This window comes from Sarcophilus harrisii, chromosome 1, assembly GCF_902635505.1.
Source record: "Sarcophilus harrisii chromosome 1, mSarHar1.11, whole genome shotgun sequence".
Lineage (NCBI taxonomy): Eukaryota > Metazoa > Chordata > Mammalia > Dasyuromorphia > Dasyuridae > Sarcophilus > Sarcophilus harrisii.
Genome location: NC_045426.1, coordinates 757216 through 774755, shown reverse-complemented (window position 1 = coordinate 774755; position 17540 = coordinate 757216). Strand labels below are relative to the sequence as shown.

General features: G+C 63.9%; 3 protein-coding genes across 3 annotated transcripts in view; 1 reads left to right on the top strand and 2 right to left on the bottom strand.

Moving 5' to 3' along the window:
• Window positions 1-2346, top strand: part of VPS50 (VPS50 subunit of EARP/GARPII complex) — a 31262-nt gene extending 28916 nt beyond the window's left edge. Inside the window, 5 exon segments of the mRNA XM_031949159.1 lie at window positions 829-925; window positions 1423-1581; window positions 2018-2151; window positions 2228-2257; window positions 2259-2346. Of these exon segments, the coding sequence (XP_031805019.1) occupies window positions 829-925; window positions 1423-1581; window positions 2018-2151; window positions 2228-2257; window positions 2259-2346 (508 nt within the window).
• Window positions 2347-3277: 931 nt separating this feature from the next.
• On the bottom strand, window positions 3278-7865 carry LOC116420915 (proline-rich protein 2-like). The gene is made up of 3 exons (XM_031949158.1): window positions 7852-7865; window positions 7333-7407; window positions 3278-3785 (listed from the first exon to the last, which is right to left on the bottom strand). Exons 1-3 carry the CDS (start codon window positions 7863-7865, stop codon window positions 3278-3280), a joined length of 597 nt encoding a protein of 198 aa, XP_031805018.1.
• A 2763-nt stretch (window positions 7866-10628) lies between these two features.
• CALCR (calcitonin receptor) overlaps window positions 10629-17540 on the bottom strand; it is a 39435-nt gene continuing 32523 nt past the window's right edge. The window contains 4 exon segments of the mRNA XM_031951288.1: window positions 10629-13086; window positions 14744-14823; window positions 16014-16194; window positions 17438-17504. Of these exon segments, the coding sequence (XP_031807148.1) occupies window positions 12859-13086; window positions 14744-14823; window positions 16014-16194; window positions 17438-17504 (556 nt within the window). The 3' untranslated portion in view covers window positions 10629-12858.

Genomic DNA, 17540 nt, shown 5'->3' with positions numbered 1-17540 from the left:
ATGCTTCCAGCCTGACCCACTCTTCCTGCTTCTCTGTGAGTGTTCTTTGGCTTCCCCCCGAACGGGAGCGTGGCCTCCTTCCTGCTGAAGGGAGGGAGGGTCTCTCCATGTTAGGGGCTTCCTTAAATGGAACTAAAGTTGCCCCTTTGGAGACGTCACATGCATCCTCCCTCCGCAAAGCACCGGCCTCAGACGGAGAGACCTCGGCCTCTGCTCTGGAGGGCACTCTTGTGCCCATTCTCATGACAGGAATGGCTGTCACCTGCTTTCTCAGGAGCCCTTTCAGATTTGCGTTTCCCTCAATAGACTGAAAATTTTTTGAGGGCAGGGATCTGCGAGGCCGCCCAGGGCATGACACAGGTGTTTCAGACAGTCTGAAAGTGGGGCTCAGACAGTCCGGTGGGCAGACTTGCAGCCACTTCCTCTGGCTGCCCTGGAACTGGGGCCATGGGCGTGGCAGAAAGCCCGGCCAAACGGCCAGGCCTGGTTCGGTTTTTCAGACACCAGGTAATCCAAAAGGAGTGGGCAAGGCCAGGAGTGGTCCCACTGTGTGCTGGATTGTGAGAAGTGCCCTGGGGAGGGAAGCCTCCCGGCCTGAGGAGTGCCAGGGCAAAGTCTGCAGGGAGAAGATGGGCTCCTGGTGCCAGGCTTGGGGCTCCCGGGGCCAGGCTCGGGGCTCTCTGCTTTGAAATTTGGCCTATTGCGGCCCATTTAGAGCCTGTGGCCTTCCTCTCTTGTTCTTTTTTTGGTGTCTGCCCCCCACCCCGCTCCTCCTCTCACCTTCCTCCTGCTCTGCCCTCCTCCCTTTCCCTGCTTCCCTCTTCCCAGGGTCTTCCTGGCTGAGCAGTTTGAGTTCCTGCAGCCCCACCTGGATGCCGTGATGCCGGCGGCTAAGAAGCCCTTCCTGCAGCAGTTTTATTCTCAGGTGAAGGGCTCCCCTTTGGCTTTGCAGATTGGCCTGTGGGTGGCAGAGGGAGCATGCCCCCTGTGCTTTGTCTTGCAAAGGGGCGTCAGGGTTCCAAGGGGGGAGTGCGGGGGGCCCTCAGGAGGTTCTGGGCTTGTGAGAAAGGCAGCTCCCCCTTTTCCCCAGTATAAATACGCGGGAGCCCTGGCAGGCCAGATGGTGCCCCGAGGATGGTCCGAGAGCAGCAGCGGTGGGGCTCCGGCCTTGGCCTCAGTGGCTCCCGCTGGCTCTGGTGTGGTGGGTCTGCCGCACCCTGCCGGTGCCAGTGGCCATCCCTGCCAGAAGGGGCTGCTGCAGATCCCCAGCCCTCCCTGGCCCACACGGCCGGCCGCCCTCCTTTTGCTCAGGTGCTTCTCCGGCCCAGAGGAAGGGCTTGCCTCGAACCCCTGCGATGACCTTGGATGTCTGGGGGCAGGGAGCTTGCTGGACTTTTCTCATTTCTGGGCACCTGGTTTCAGACGGTCTCGACCGCCAGCGAGCTGCGCAAACCCATCTACTGGATCGTGGCGGGCAAGGCCATCGACTACGAGCAGATGCTGCTGCTGATGGCCAGCGTCAAGTGGGATGTGAAGGAGATTATGTCCCAGCACAACGTCTACGTGGACACTTTGCTGAAGGTGGGCCTGGAGTCCCAGAGCCAGGACGAGGGGGAGGAGCCCGGGGTGGGCCCAGTGGCTGGGGGGGGGGGGGGGGCAAAGCCTGGGGGAGACCCAGCACCTCCTGGTGCTTGGGCCCCAGCGGAGGTTCTGCTGTTGCCCCTTGGGCTACTCTGGGCCCTATGCGCTCCTAGTACCCGGAAGGGCCCTGAGCCCCAGGACGTGGGAGGAAGGGCCAGAGGGGAGGGATGTGGGGCTTAAGCAGCTTTCTGGTCTGGGTAACATAGGTGGCGCAGAACGGGGCGGGTGGGGGGGGGCAGACCCCCGAGCTAGAAGGGCCGAAGTGCTGGAGCCTGAGGCCGGCCGGAGGCCCCTTCATCTCCTCTCAGTCCCAGGGCTAGCGGCTGGTGGGTCCCAGGGCTCGGCTCGGTCCCAGGGCAGCCCTCTCTGTCTCTAGGAGTTTGAGCAGTTTAACCGGCGGCTGGGCGAGGTGTCCAAGAGGGTCCGAATCCCCTTGCCTGTGTCCAATATCCTCTGGGAGCACTGCATCCGGCTGGCCAACAGGACCATTGTGGAGGGGGGAGGGGGCCAGCCGGGAGGGAGGGCAGGGGGAGCTTTGGGGCCCCAGCCCTCCCGCCCCCCCTTTCCAGCTGCCCAGCCCCCCCAGGGCCAACGTGAAGAAGTGGGCAACCCAGGGGGGCCTTGATGCAGCTGGACTTCCAGCAGTTCCTCATGAAGCTGGAGAAGCTGACGGACATCCGGCCCATCCCGGACAAGGAGTTCTGAGATCTCAAGCTCACCTAAACCCCTGGGCGTGGATCGGAGACCATTCCAACCCTCCCGGGCCCCGGGGGCCTCCCGAAGGGGCCCGCCGGGCCCCCGACCCCGGCCCAAGGGGCTTGGTATGGCCTGGTGGGGGGCCACGGGGACAACTGTGAGTCCAGGGTCAACTGGCCCCCCAAGAGTGGAAGATTTTGAGGGGAATGGGTGGGAGGACCCGGGCAAGGGGTGCGCCGGATTTCCCGGCGCCCCAAGGTTCCCTAGTTTCTGCCACCCCTCCTCCCGGCCCGGGCCGTTTTACCCCATTTCAAAAGACAAACGTGGGGCAGCAGGCATCCCGCCAGCTAGGCAGGGCCTGAGTGAGGGTCTTTCCGGCCCCCATCCCGTGGCGGCACCAGCCTGCCCGGAGCCCCGCATTCCCCCCGGGGAGCCCACGACCAAGACCCCCGGACTTTTCCTTTGGAGCGCTTTGGCGTGTCCAGGACAGATTTGGGGGAGCGGCTTCCCATTTCCCCTCCCTCTGGGGCGGGCCCCGCCCCCCAGACCTGGGCCCTTCACGGGCCCCCGCCTGGGAGGCTGGTGTGGCAAGGGCTCGGGAGACCTTCCCTGGGGGCGTCCCGGCGTGGGGCCACCCCCCTTTTTTGCTGCTGGGACGGGGGGGAGGGGCCGACACCCGCAAGTTGTGGTTTCCTGCCCGAGGGCCGGGGTCAGGGAAGCCCCAGAGCAGGTCGGAGATCGGGGCGAGCTGGGCCTGCGGGTGACCAGGAAGGAGGCGGGTTGGGGGGCACCTTTCTGGGGGTTCTGGCCCCGCCTGCTTTTGGGTGGCCGCTGTGGGGGCGGATGGAGGGAGGGACGGCGGATGTTTGGCTGCGGCCCCCCTTTGGGGCACCTGGTTCTCCGGGCCCCCGGGGGCCCCCCAGCATCCCGGGGTCAGGCCTCAGGGGACAGCCACCTTCTGAGAGGGGCCCCGGGGCTGGGGGAAGGGGCCCTGGGCACGGGGAGACCGGGCTCCTGAGGGGGCGGGGAACCCCAGGGGTTCCTGGGGGGCTGGGGAGACCAGGGGGGCTCCTGAGGGGGGCTGGGGACCAGGGGTTCCTGGGGGCTGGGGAGACCAGGGGTTCCTGGGGCTGGGGACCAGGGGGCCCTGAGGGGGGGAGCCAGGGGTTCCCGGGGGCTTGGGGAGAAGGGGTTCCTGGGGGCTGGGGGCCCGGGGTAGGGGTAACCCCTGGGGCCCCAGGGGCCCTCCCAAAGACCAGGGGTTCCTGGGGGCTTTGGGAGACCAGGCCCTGGGGGGAGGCCGGGGCCCTGGGGGCCAGGGGGTTCCTGGGGGGTGGGGAACGGGGCCCTGGGGGCGCTGGGAGACCGGGCCCTGGGGGGCTGGGGAGACGGGGTTCCTGGGGGGCTGGGGAGATCGGGGCTCCTGAGGGGCTGGGGGACCAGGGGCCCTGGGGGCGGGGGAGACCAGGGGGCTTGGGGAGCCCCGGGCTCCCCCTTGGGGAGGGGGCCCCCGGGAACCGGGGCCCCTGAAGGGGGGCTGGGGAGACCGGCCCGGGGCCGCCCCGGGCCCCCCCCCCTCCCCCCTGCCAGGGCCGGGGCCCCCAGCCCCGGAACCCCTCTGGGCCGCCCCGGGCACCCTTTCCCCCAGGGCTCCCGGGCCCTGCTCCCGTTTCAATTTCCCCCGCCCAAGGAAATAGGGCCCGCACCTTCCACCGGCCCTCCGCCCCACCCGGGGCGCCCTGTGGGCTGGGCCCGGTGGGTAAAACCCCCCCCGCCCGCTTCCTTCCTTCTGGGGCCCCCCCGGGCCGGACCCCCTGGGGAGGGCGGGCGCCCGGGCAGGGCCTGCCCCCTCCGGGCCCGCGGGGTTCCCCCGGGGGGGGGCTCCCCGGGGCCCAAACCTGACCTTTCCCAAAGGGTTCCGACCTGCCCCCCAGTTCGGGCCCCCCCCAGCCGGGGGGCCCCCCTTGGTGACCCCCCTCCCGGCCCCCCCCCAGGGCCGGCCGGGAGGCCGGGCCTGAGGCCCCTGCCCCCTCCCCCCCTTGGGGGGAGCCCGGGGGGGGGAAGGCCCGGGAGCTTCCGGTTTTGGGGACCAGGTTTACCTGGGCCCCGGCCCTTTCTGGGGGGCCCTCGGCCGTTCAAAGGCTCCCCCCCTCCCCTCCTTTCCTGTTTCCTGTCCCCCTCCTTCCTTCCCTCCCCCGCCCCTTTCTCTGTTTCTGTCTCCTTCCCCCCCCCCCTTTCACCCCCCCTCCCCAGGCCCTGGAAACTCGGGACCAAAACCAGGCCGGGTGATTTTACCTTCCGTGTAATTGTGGAGAAGGAGGGGGCCCCTTTCCCGGGGGGGAGGCGGGTGGAGAACCCCCCCAGAAAACACCGGAGCCCCTGCCCAGGGAGGGAAGGACTCAGAAGCGAAGGGGGAAAAACAAACCCTAATAAAAGTGATGCCCAGTCAGACCCCACGGACCCTGGGCCCGAGGGGACTGGGCGCCCTGCTTCAGCCGCCCGGGCCGGGAAGCCCTTCTGGGGCGGATCGGCGGGTTCTGGGAGGGCCCAGAGACCCCGGGCCTCCCCGCGGACGTCTCTCACAGGAGGCCTCCTCGAGGGGCCCCGCCAGGCCGAAGCCGGTTTCCCTGAGTCGGGGGGGTGGCTCCCACCCGGCCTGTGTCCCATCGGATTCTGCCTTTTGCTTTGGGGAAGGGCTTTGGGAATCTGGGGGAAGTTTTCCCAGAGCCGCGTGGCCAAGGAACCGCCCCGCCGGCGGGAGTCAGGGGCTCGGAGCTCGCGCTGTGGGAGCCTGGGCGGAGCGGCTTGTTGAGGATCGAGGTTTCGCCAGGCGCTGATCCGTAAGCCTTGGAAAGTTGCCACAACACAGCCCGGGCTCGGGACTGTAAGGCCGAGGGGCCGGCTCCCCAGGAAAGGCAGAGATCCCTCCGCTGAGCTCTCCCTTTCCGTGCTGGGGGAGGGGGTTGCCTCCACTCCAGATGTTGATATCTGTCCAACTTTTGGGTGATGCTGGAGTTTGGAACCCAACCCTTTGGGCTCACTGTGTTTGCTCTGGGGCTAAAACTATCTCCATTTCAACACACGTTCCTCTCCTTCCTGCCAGTCATTTTAGTTTCCCATCAATATTCACTTTTGCAAAAGTATTTCTCCTTCCCCTTCCCCGAGATAGCAAGCAGTCTGATATTGGCTAAACATGTGCACTTTTAAACATTTCCAAAAGTCATGCACAAAAAAATCAGATCAATGGGGTAAAAACACACACACACACAGACAAGAAAGAAAAAAGACAATCACAAAAAGGTGAAAACACTGTGCTTTGATCCCCATTCAGCCTCCTAGTTCTCTCTCAAAATGCAGAAGGCAACTTTCCATCCCAAATCCATTGGAACTGGCCTGAATCACCTTGTCGTTAAAAAGAACCATGTCCATCAGAGTTGATCATCACTTAATCTTGTTATTGTGTACAGTGTTTTCTTGGTTCTGCTCACTTCACTTAGCATCAGTTCATGTGAGTCTCCCCAAGCCTCTCTGAAACCATCCTGCTGGTTGTTTCTTACAGAACAATAGTATCCCATAGCATTCACTTACCATAACTTATTCAGCCATTCCCCAACTGCTGGGCATCCACTCAGTTTCCATTTCCTTGACATTACAAAAAAGTTGCCACAAACATTTTTGCACATGTGGGTCCTTTTCCCTCTTTTATGATCTTTCTGGGACACAGACCCAGTAGAAACAGTTCTGGATCAAAGTTTGATACTGACTCCTGTTTTAAAGGAGATGCTCACAGACTTTAAGACTATAAGGACCTTGATAAACTCAAGCTGACTCATAAATCTGCTCTTTGTCTAAGGAATAATATTTCAGTTAAATTCTCTCCTTTTTCCTCCCTTTCTCCTGCTTTCTTTGCCTCAATCTCTCCCTTCCTCTTGTCTCTCCCTCCCTTCCCTTCTCTTCTCCCTTCCTTTATAGGCAATCTTTCACTCCTCTGTTAAGCTTTCCACCAACCTCCAATTGAACATCTCTAGCTGCCTTTGAGACATTTTACATCAGGTATTCAGTAGACAAACTTAACATGTCTAAAACAGAACTCATTATCTTTCCTCCTAAATAAATATCCCTCTCCTACCTTTCTTTGTCACTCCTGAAGATACCATCACCCCTGTCCTTCAGGTTCCCTGATCCTTAGGGATCATCCTGGATTCCTCACTATTTCTCACCCCCATATACAATATGGTACCAAAGTGTATTACTTTCACTTCTGCAGAGTCCCATGCTCCTCTAGGGCATCCCTTGTAGATTTCACCTCTCTGGTATCTGGCCAATATCTTTTATAGAGCATCTCTTGTAAATTTCACCCCTGTAGTGTCTCTGGTCAATATCTTCTATAGAGCATCTCTTGTAGATTTCACCCCCTGCAGTTTCTCTGGTCATTATCTTCTATAGAGCATCTATTGTAGATTTCACTCTGTTGTTTCTCTGGTCGATTTCACCTCAGCATCTGTCTCCAATACATCCCCTGCTCTCCTCTGACACTACCCCCACTCTGGTGCATCCTCTCATCTCAATCTGGACTATGGTAGTAGCTGCTGCTGGGGAGGGGGTGTCTGCCAGCCTTAGGTTTTCCCTCATATCCCACACTCCACTCCATCCTTCAATCAGTCATCAAAGTGATCTTCCTAAAGCTGCTCCTGTCAAACCCCAGCCCCCCCCCCATAAACTCCAGAGCTCCCTGCCTCTAGAAGACAATACAAAATCTTCTATTTAGCCTTCAAGCTCTTCTTGCCTCTCCAGTCCTTTTATTCTAGTTACTTGTGTTGGGGGTAAGGACCTATGCAGAGGCACGAAGAGCACAGACGGGAGACCAAGTTCAGGCAACATCCAGTAGGCCAATTTGATGGAAACATCTTGTGTGTAAAGAATGGCTCTGTATCAGAAAGCTAGAAAGCTGCTGCAGATGGTGAAGAGTTTGAGAGACCAAGTTGGGGAGCCTACATTTTGTCCTGGAACAACAGGCTGTCGATACCAAAATTCTTGTTTGGGGGAGTAGTGGGATTAGACCCATATGTTCTAGGAAGAGGAGGATTGGTTAGAAGCAAGGGTGAAGAGATGATGGAAACAGTTTTCATGTTCCCGAGGCAATTCACAGCACTAATGCTCCAGCCCAGTCAGTATGTTCCGGTGGTCACTGTACCTGAGCTAAAGTCCTGGCTTCTCTAGGAGGCACTGCTCTTTGGTGGGTGTTTCTTTACAGCCGCCTCCCTCTCCTTCCCTGCCTTCCTCTCTCTTTCTCTTGTCTCTGTCGTAAGGATCACGCCGGGGTGAAGGGGCAGGTCAATTCCGCAAGAGCCTCCACAGCTGTGGACCACAGCATCCCAGGGAGCTGCAGGGCAGCCTTTGCTGACACAGGAGTTGCTTATGGACGGGAATGAAATAAATTGGAGGCAGAGGGAAGAGGAGGGAGGTCAGACAACGCAAGGGCCTCTCAGGCTCCTTGTATCATCCTCCTCTCACGTGAGGAGATCCATTGTGCAGGTCTGGGTTGGCTCTCCAGCAGCCACGGGCAGGTGGCTCCCTATCACAAGACTGTGTGTCTCTGTCTCTCCTTTCTGTCTCCCTCTCCCTCCCTCCCTCCCTCCTTTCCCTCTTTTTCTTTTCTCTCCCCACCCCATTCTTTTGCTCTGTGGTGGATGCCCCTGCTGCCCTCTGTCGCTCTTGTTCTACCTGCTGCCATCCGCGGGGTCTCGGCTCCTTTTCCAGCTCCTGCTCCTTAGCTTCTCAGGTAACCGGGAAACTCCTGGGCCTCTTTAACTCTGGGACGGACCCTCTCCCTGTCTCTGGGCACTGCTCCTTCTCCTGCGTGGGTTGGACCGGACGAGTTTCTTTTAGACCATCGTGCCCATGGACGAAGCCCCTAACGAGTTCCGAAGGGTCCCGGGCTGGGCCAGGGCTCCGGGCGGCCTCCGCCCCATGGCTTCCCAAGCTGGCCCGGAGGCCGTGCCGCGTTGTGCTCCCGCTCCTGCCGACGGCCCCAGCCCCCGTTTGCCCGCATCTGTCTCGGGTGGAGCCTCCGCCTCCACCTCCTGCGGCCCAAAGCCCAGGCAAGGAAGCACTGGCTACCTTCGCAGGCCCCACCCTGCGTGCGCCACAAGAGGGCGCTCCAATCCCGGGGACCGAGCGGGCCGGGTTGGCGAGGAGGAGAGCAGCCAGTCCGGGAGGCGCCGGCCCGGCCCCCTGGGCTGCTCGTGGTCGGAACCATCACGGGTTCTGGGCCCGCAGACGCGGCTGCTTTGGCAGCTTCTTCCCGGGCTAGGACTCCGGGGGGGCAGGGGGGGCGGGTGGCCAAGGCCCAGCTGCCCAAAGGAGCCGGGAAAGGCCGCCAGAAACAGAGGCCCCCCTGACTTTGGGGAGCAGTTTCCGGGGAATGGCTGGAAGCGAGGGGAAGACGGCGGGAGCACTGTGCAGATGAGGGGAGCACCGGAGGGAGGGGGCCGGGCCCGCAGAGGGCTTGGCCAGGAGGGGGCCCCTCCATCACAATCTGCCCCAGCCCCGGCTCCTTGGGGCCCGTCCAGTGGCTGGATTTTGGAAACCGAAGGAACTTTGAGACGAAAGGAGGAAAGGCTGGCGGTCCGCTCTGTGGCCGAGCCCTGGGGACCCTGGGACCGTCGGGGGGGGGGTGTGTGACGCCCCGGAGTGAGAGCAGGCAGCCCCCGCGGGCGCCCCCAAGTCCAGGACGGCCCGGCTGGAGGCGGCTCCTCACGCCCCGGGGCCGAGCTCGCGGCCCGAGACAATCACGTGCCCAGGACCCGTTTGTGCGTCATATTAACCTCGGGGGTCAGGGGCCGACGCAGGCGGGGACTGGGGGTCCCAGGCGGCCCGGGCTGGGGGTCCTCTGCTGTCAGCCCTTTTGTGACCAGCCAGGAGGGACTTGAGGAAATGGAGACTTTGGGGGTGGAAAATCCAGAGGTGATGGGAAGAGGACGGGCTCTGCCTTTGGAGTCGAGAGCAACGTCCTAAGGTTTAAGGGGATTGTGGGAAAACCTCGCTGCCTCCTTTGCGAGCCTGGCCCGGCCCTCCCTGAGGCTTCAAGACCCTTCCCCGGCCCGTGACCCGACAGCCGGTCAGATCCAAGGACTGGGCGTTCTCATGGTCACACGCCCCGAAGCCCGTCTTCTCCGAACCCTGGCCCGCGGGTCCGCTTCCGAGCTCCTCTGACCGACTCCAGTGCTTGGGGAGAGAGGAGTTCCAGGACTCGTACCCCCCCCCCCCCACGTTCCCGAACTTTCCTCCAGTTAGGAACCCGAGCGCCTCGCTTTTTGTCCTGGCCAACGGCTACTGGGATTAGCACGCGCTCTACCGCGGACGGATCTGTCCCTGCGCCCGCAGCGGGGACTGCGCGCTCCCCACGGCTCGGGCTGCAGGGATCCGGATGCTAGGGAGCGCGAGGCTCCCTCCCTCCCTGCTCCCTCCCTCTCTCTTCCCTCCAGATGTTCGGGCACGTGAGAGTTCCCTCCCTCCCTCCTCCCTCCAGATGTTCCGGTGCGCGAGGCTCCCTCGCTCTGTCCTCTACCCTGCGCTGATAATCTGGGGAGCACCTAGAAGAAGGCGGGAAGGGTAGGGAAGGGCCTCGGGAGCGAGTGTCCACGAGGGGACCTGTGGAGGGGGCTGGAGATGCAAGGGGCAAGGCTGGCCAGCCCAATTTGGGCGGCTCCGGGATGGCTCCAGTCTGCGGGGCCACGTGGCTCCTCCTCCCCTCCTTAGTGACGCTGTGGGCTCTGAGACCCTCCCACACTCCCCTCGACGCTCACTGTGGCCCAGGCCTCTGCACAGGGATCATGGTCTCAATTTGCAGATGAGTAAAGGGAACCTCTGAGAAATGATCTGTCCAATGGTCGTGATCAGTGAGTGAAGAATGGAAAGGGAGCACGACAGCCCTGTGAGCAAGCGTGTGCACATGCAGGCGTGTGTGTGCATCAGTGCATATGTGTGTACCCACGCCACATCTGTGTGCACCTGTGTGCAAGCGCCTGTGTGTACATGAGAGCGCGTACAATGCGCCCGTGTACATGTGAGCACATACAATGCACCTGTGTGTACATGAGTGCATACAATGCACCTGTGTGTGCACCTGTGTGCACGTAATGCACCTCCGTGTGTGCGAGCGAGTATTTGTGTGCAGCCTCTGAGTCACGGGCGTCCCTCGGCGCGGCTCTGGCCACAAAGTCCACAAACCAAGGACGGCGTGTGCTGTGTTTGCTTTATCTGCCGCACATACAGCACGTGCTAGACGCGACCACAGGAACAAAAACAGCTTCTGGACACGAGCAGTAACGGGGGCTGGGGATGTGGACCCTAAGGGATGATGGGCGCTCCCCCTTTGCCCCACACAGGACAACTCCTCCCCCCCTCCCCCCAAGACAGATGACCAAAGGAAGGAGAGAAAGGGAAAAGAGGGTGGGGCCTCTCCTTGCGGACACAGAGGCCCGGCCGTATGTCTGGGCAGGGAGGGGGCACTCGCCGGCCCTCTTGTGCCAGCCACGTCTCCCAGGGGCCGCGGGGCCGGCTTCTCCGTCCTGCTAAAAGCACCGGGACCACCCGGAGCTCAGGCACGTGGCACAGCATCAGCCTGCACTGAGGCCAACTTGGACCCCGACTCCCAAAGCTTTTACCAAGGGCCCGGGGCCCCAGAGGATCTGCTTGCACTGCCCTGCGGCCGTGAGGGGGCCTGGGCAGGGGGTCTGGTTGTGGCAGCGCCCTCTCGGCTCACTCTCTCCTCGAGATGGAGTGGGGGAGACAGCGAGGGGGGGTCCCTGCGGCCTGGCTGCCCTTCAGCACACCCATTCCACAGGTGCGGTCACAGGCTGCTACTCCCTGCCCAGGCCTATTGCTGCCCCAGCTCCTGCAGGACATGAGGTGGTCCTGGCCCAGTTCTTTCAGGATATGAGGTGGTCCTGCCCCAGGCCCTGCAGGACCCCGGCCGGCTTCCTCCGGCCCCTGCTGGTGGGTGAAGGACTGGAGGAAACCTGTGAGTTTTAACCTTGAAACACAGGAGAGCTGGCAAACTCCAGATTTCCCCCAAGCTCCGGGGGCCAGCAGGCCTTGAGCTTGGAGGAGTGGGGTGGGGGTGGGGAGGGGGCTCATCCCAGTTTGTGTGAATAGCCCTGCAGCCCACGCTGGACTAAGATTCCCAGGCTGCCTCAGTGTGGGCCCCGGGAGCTGTCCGGTGCTGAATCTCCCCAGAAAAGACACCGGCCCCTGGCCTTAAGCCCCGCCAAGGCCCACTGGCCCCATGCTCTGTCAGTCTTAGGCGAGTCCCAGGGAGGCGGCTCCGGGCCCAGGCCCACAGGCAGGGCAGGCGTGGAGCCCGGCGGCCCAGGACGTGGCAGCTCTCTCCTGGGAAGCTGTTCATTTGTGGAGGTGCCGTTGTGGGCTCAGGGCCCCAGCAGACTCCAGGAGCTGCTGCAGGGCAGACAGTGCCCGGGCCGCTCACGTACGGAAGATGTCGGCTCTGACCGCTACCGACCGCCAGATAAACCCGGGCCGTCCTTGATGGAAGACAGCTCTGGGCAAGGTCCTCCCGTCCCCTTGGGAGGCGTCCACAAGGTGGGTGTGGAGGCCCGTCCATTTGTAGAAAGCTGTGGTCATGGGCACAGGCCCCTATCATGCCCGGGGAGCTGGCCACAAGGTGGAGCTGTGGGCATGGGCACAGGCCCCCATCATGCCCGGGGAGCTGGCCACAAGGTGGAGCTGTGGGCATGGGCACAGGCCCCCATCATGCCCGGGGAGCTGGCCACAAGATGGAGCTGTGGGCATGGGCACAGGCCCCCATCATGCCCGGGGAGCTGGCACGGGGGGACACGGGTCCTGAAGGCCCAACCTTTCCTGGAAGGTGGCACTTTGAGGGCTTCAAAGTGCCAGTGCAGTGATGTGAGGCAAGTCCTCCCCACCCGCGCCAGACTGGCATTTATTTGCCAGAAAGGCCTTCGGTTCCTTGCTCTTTGTGCAGCCCAGGCACCGCCAGCCCAGGAGATGCTGCCTGGCATTAGAGGGCAGGGGTAGGATGGGACCAGGCGGGCACCAGGCGCCCAGAACACCGGACGTCTTAGGGGAGATGGGCTCCCTGGACAGAAGTTTGGGGTCCGAAGGCTCAAGCTGGGAGCCATGAAAACAGAGACGCTGGTCAGGGCTGGGGCCCGGGTGGGGCACGAGCTGGAGACCTCTCCGGTCTCCGGGCCCCCGCGGTCCTGCGGGCTCGTCCCCGTGGCTCTGACGGGAGCATTTCTGGGTCCGGGCAAACGGCGGGAGCGGTGGTTGCTGGGAGCTCTCCCACCAAGGCCTGTTCCCGGGGGGGCGCTGGGGACGCGCCTCAGTCCCGTCCGGGTGGGGAGGGGGGGGGTCCTTTGTAAGGTTCTCCGCGTGGCCAGAACGCGCTCCCGGGACAGAGACCCCGAGTCACCCGGGGAGAGGATGGGGCGGGGGCGCAGGCGCCGGGGCGGCCGCCGGGCCTCCTCTGCCGGCCAATCAAGCGGACGACTCTCCGGACCTCAGGGCCGTGACCTCCGAGTCCTCCGCGGGGGCGAACTTGCCGTTGAGCTGCTCGTTGTGGGCATCGGGGGAGTAGAGGTAAGCGGGGACCTCGGTGAGCGAGGTGGCGGTGTAGGAGGCCGAGCGGGTGGAGCAGCGATCCCGGCGCCGCTGGCCCCACTGGGTCTTGTACTGGGCCCACTGCCGCTTCAGGGCGCCTTGCACCTGCAGAGGCGGGAGGGGGGGGGGGGTTAGTGCAGCCGGGAGCCCCCAGCCACTCCCCCTCGCACCGCCCCTGGGGAGGAGAATCCCGGGCGCTCGGACCCGAGGCCCGAGGCCCGCCCGCGGATGGATGCGCGCCCTGGGCGCCCCGGGGAGGGGTTCCGCGGGAACCTGCCGAGGCTGCAGGGGGTGGGGGCTCAGCCTTCCCCCTGAGCGGGCGCTGAGCTGCCCGCTCCCCTCCTCCCCCAGGACCGGGAGTCACGGCTGACCCGGCGGCGCCTGCGGGTTAGACATGATTAAGTCCGGCACGGGCTCCGGACACGGCACTGCGGGGGGAGGGGGGGATAGCGGCGGCATTTCCCCCCACTTTCCCCCATCCCCCCCGGCACAGCAAGCTCTCCCCACGCCTCCCAAGCACCCTGGGAGTCACTGAGCACCAAGCGGCCCAACCGAGGCTGCGCAGCCGGGGAAGTCCGGCCTGGGGGCGCGGGCAGCAGCCCCGGGCTCCCCCTCCTGCATCCCGGGCTCCGGCCGCGCCTCCAGCGCCCCAGTGGTTAAAAGCCCAGGGCGTTTCCTTGCGAGGCCGAGCTTGGGCCTCTCCCTAGCCACTGGACCCGGAGGGCTCGGGAGGGGAAAGTGAGGCGGAGGAAGAACCAGAAGGCGACTCCGCCCAGGACTTCGGATCTGCCCCACCCCCCCCCAAGCAGGTTCTGCCCCCGGGGCAGCCTGTTGGCCAGCCTGCTCCTCCTGGGCCTCCTGTGCTCTGGGCAGCTCCTTCAGCTGGCCCTCACCCGGCTGTCCTGCAGACCTACAGTCAGGGCCTCCGCTCACGAGGCCCCTTCGGTCAGGGACCCTCCGATGGGGCCCAGGAGGACTGTCCCGCCTCGTTGCTAGACCTTCTTTGTCCTCCGCACCCCACTGTGGACTCGTGTAAGCTTGTGGTCCACTGAGATCTCCAGCCGGTTTCCCATAATCCCGCGGCCCTTTCTTGGATTCAGGAGCACAAGTGGGAAGCTTTTTGTTTGTCCCGATGCCGTTTCATCTCACCAAGATTTGCCCGACAAGGGAAACCTGCTGGACCCTTGGGATGCTGATGCTGTCAGCCCGAGCCTCCCTGTGCCCTCCGAGCAGCCCCGGGCAGAATGGCCCCGGGTCATTTTGCAGATGAGGAAATTGAGGCAGACAGTGAAGTGACAAGCCCAGGGTCACAGCCGGGAAGGGTCCGAGGCCAGATCCCCTCCATCCCCGGGGTTTTTGTAATTTGAGGTAAATTTGCGGTTGGTTGTTAAAGTATTTCTGTGGTCGGTTCAATGGGGGTTGAAATTTCTTTTTGCTGGGGGTGTGGGAGGGGGAAGGGTGGGTACTGTAGGGGGGGTGGGGTGGGTAAAAGGGGTTGGGGGCTTTGGGGGTGGGGTTGGAAGAGGAGGGAGGTATGGAGAGGGAGGGAGGGTTTGGGAAGGGAGGGGAGGGTTCGGAGCCCTGGGGGAAAGGGAGGTCCGGGAGCCCCCAGAAGGGAGGGGAGGTTCATGGAGCCCCCAGAAGGGAGGGGAGGTTCATGGAGTCAGCGGGTGGGGGGGGTCGGAGCCCCCAGGGAGGGGGTTTAGAGCCCCTGGAGGGCAGGGGAGGCTCCCGGAGCCCCCGGACAGTAGGAAATGCTCACCTCTCCATTGAAGAAGCAGAAAATGGTCGCCACAAGCAGGCCCTAGACACGAAAACAAGGGGAAAGAAGAAAAAAGGCGAGAAATGGGTGTCAGGGATCGCTGGGTGGCTGTGAGATTTCTAAGGAATTAAAGGGGCTCCCAGGGACCCCGGCCTTTGGCCGCAGCCACGTGACCTCTCACACTCTCAGCTTCCCCAGCTTTGAAGTCGGAGAAGCTCCATCTATGCCCCCTGAAGGCCGCACGGGGCCATCGGGAGGAGGACGGAGATGGCGCCGGCGCTGGACAAGAGGAGGCGCCGGCGGACATGAAGGAAGCAGGAATTGGCCGAAGGGTGGCCCCAGGAGGGGGGGAGGGGTGTGCGCAGCCGGAGGAACTGGGGCTCAGGGCCCAGAAAAGCTCCTCTACCCCAAACGCTGCGGGAGGCCTTGGATCTGGGGGGGGGGAGCAAAGGTTAGAAGGTCCTCACACTTTTTTTAAATAGGGGCCAGTTCCCTGTCCCTCAGACGGCTGGAGGCTGGACTAGAGTAAAAACAAGACCTTTGTTTTGTGGGCCTTTAAATAACGAAACTTCCTGGCCCTGGGGGGAGGGGGGATAATGGACCTCAGCTGCCGCTTCTGGCCCGCGGGCCGTAGTGTGAGGACCCCTGATTGCTGGTCACAGTGTGTGTGTGTGTGTGTGTGTCTGTGTGCGCTCGCCGCGCCCCGATTCTTGCTCAGCCTGGGCTGGGACCAGACCCCTCCACCATCACCCCCCTCTCGGATCCTGTGATTTGGGCTCCATTCCGGGTGGGCGGAGCAGGGCCAAACGGGATTCAGAGCTGAATGTGGGGGTTGGTAAAGATTTGGTGACTTGCTGTCAGTCTCAACGGCTTGGATCAAGGATCTAGTAAGATAGCAACCCAGTGCATGGGAGACTAAAGGGCACAGCCAGCTTCCTCCTCCTCCTCCTCCTGCTGCTCCTCCTCCTCCTCCTCCTCCTCTTTTTTCCTTTCCCTCCCTCCTCCCTCCTTCTCCTCTTCCTCCTCACCAGTTCTTCCCTCTGAGCCGGGACTCGGCCCCCAGGGCCCTCCCATAGCCCCCCCCCCCCGGGCCTTTCTTCCTGCCCTCTCCGGGCCCACTCCCCCAGCCTCATTGGGGCTGACCCCGAGCGGCCGCGTTCTCCCCCCCCCCCCCCGGCACCCTGCGTCCATCTCTTTTCACCCACCCCACCACCCCCTCCCCCCGCCCCTCCGCCCCCCGGGGGCCTGGTCAGAGCACGTGCAGCAATCGTTTCTCCGGCCAGCTTGCCCTCGGGCCGCCAGGGGATGACCACAAACTGGATGCCCAGCAGGGGCACGAGGATCAGCGTGGCGCGCACGGCCTTCATGTACATGGTGGACTCGGCGCGGTGCGTGTCCCGCAGCTTGGTCACCAGCACGCGTACGATGTTGAGCAGGAAGAAGAAGTTCACCTGGCGGGAGCGGGTGGGGTCAGTGGGGGGCGGGGCCGCCCCCTCCGCTAGGCCCCCCCCCCTCCCCCCCCCGCCCCCGCCCCCCACCCAGGTCTGGCCCCCCCCAGGTCTGACCCCAGGGCAGAGCGGACAGGCCAGCAGCAGCCGCCTGAGTCCGGGACCCCCCTCCGCCCGGCTCCCCCCTGGACCCCCCCCCCCGCACCCCCCTCCCCTCTCCCCCCCAGGTCTTGCCCCAGGGCCGAGCGGACAGGGCAGCAGCAGCCCTCGCTCCCTGGGTGCCGGCCTCTGTGGGACGGAGAAGGGGGGACTAGCTCCGGCCGCTGAGGGGACCGGACGCCAGCCCGAAGCGCTCTGCACTGGCGCCCCCTCCCCCCGCCGTGCAGGCGCCTCTGACGCTTTGCGACCCCTTTGGGGGCTTCGTTTGCAGATGAGGAAACAGGAACCGGGGTCAGGGGCTGGTCCGGGGCCCCGCCGGTGTCTGAGGCCAGATCCCAACATCGGCTCCCGGCTCCCGGTCCCTCTTGTTATTTCTCTCAGATTTATCCCCCTCCCCCCAGGCCCCAGAGGGAAGCCCGGCTGTAACGTGACCGGGGGCAGCGACCACCAGGAGTGAACCCGGGAAGGAGCCGCTAGTCAGGGCGGCTCCTTCCGAACAACCCCGGGGCCACAGCCCGGACAGGCGGTCCTGAGGGATGGCCCGGGGGGTGACCGGGGGGGGGGGTGGCCCGGGGAAATGACCCGGGGGATGGCCTGAGGGATGGCCCGGGGGATGGCCCAGGACACAGGCCGGGGCTGGACGAGGAGCGGCGGGTCAGCAGCCTGGTGTGGAGGGGACGAGGAACCCAAATCCCACGCCCTAGTCCAGACCCTGGAAGCCGGAGCAAGAGAACCGCGGCGGAGCCCGAGCCTGGGCGTCCCCCAGGGCCAGGCCCCAGCCCGGAGGCAGCGTTCGGGGCTGGCTGATGTCCGTGCTGGCCCCGGAGCACCCACCCTTTGTGCCTCCCTTCTCCGGTTAGAGGGGCCGGCTCTGGCCACCGCGGCTGAGCTCCAGCAGGGCTCGGGGACCGGTTTTGGCGGACAGCGGGTGTCCCCGGGATCCCTCCCCCGGCCCCCGGGAAGGGGAGCCCCCGCGAAGGGGAGCCCCCGCCTGCCTCCCCCTCAAGTTCGAGTCTAGCGGCCTCTGGCTGCCGGCCCGGGGAAGGGCCTGTGCAGGGGGCGCTGCCCGGGTCAGTCCCGGACTCACCAGCAGCGCCGCCATGATGGGCGCGTGGATGATGTACAGCAGGTGCGTGTCCACGCTCATCCAGCAGCTGCAAGGGAAGCACAGAGTCAGTCCTGGGCTGGGG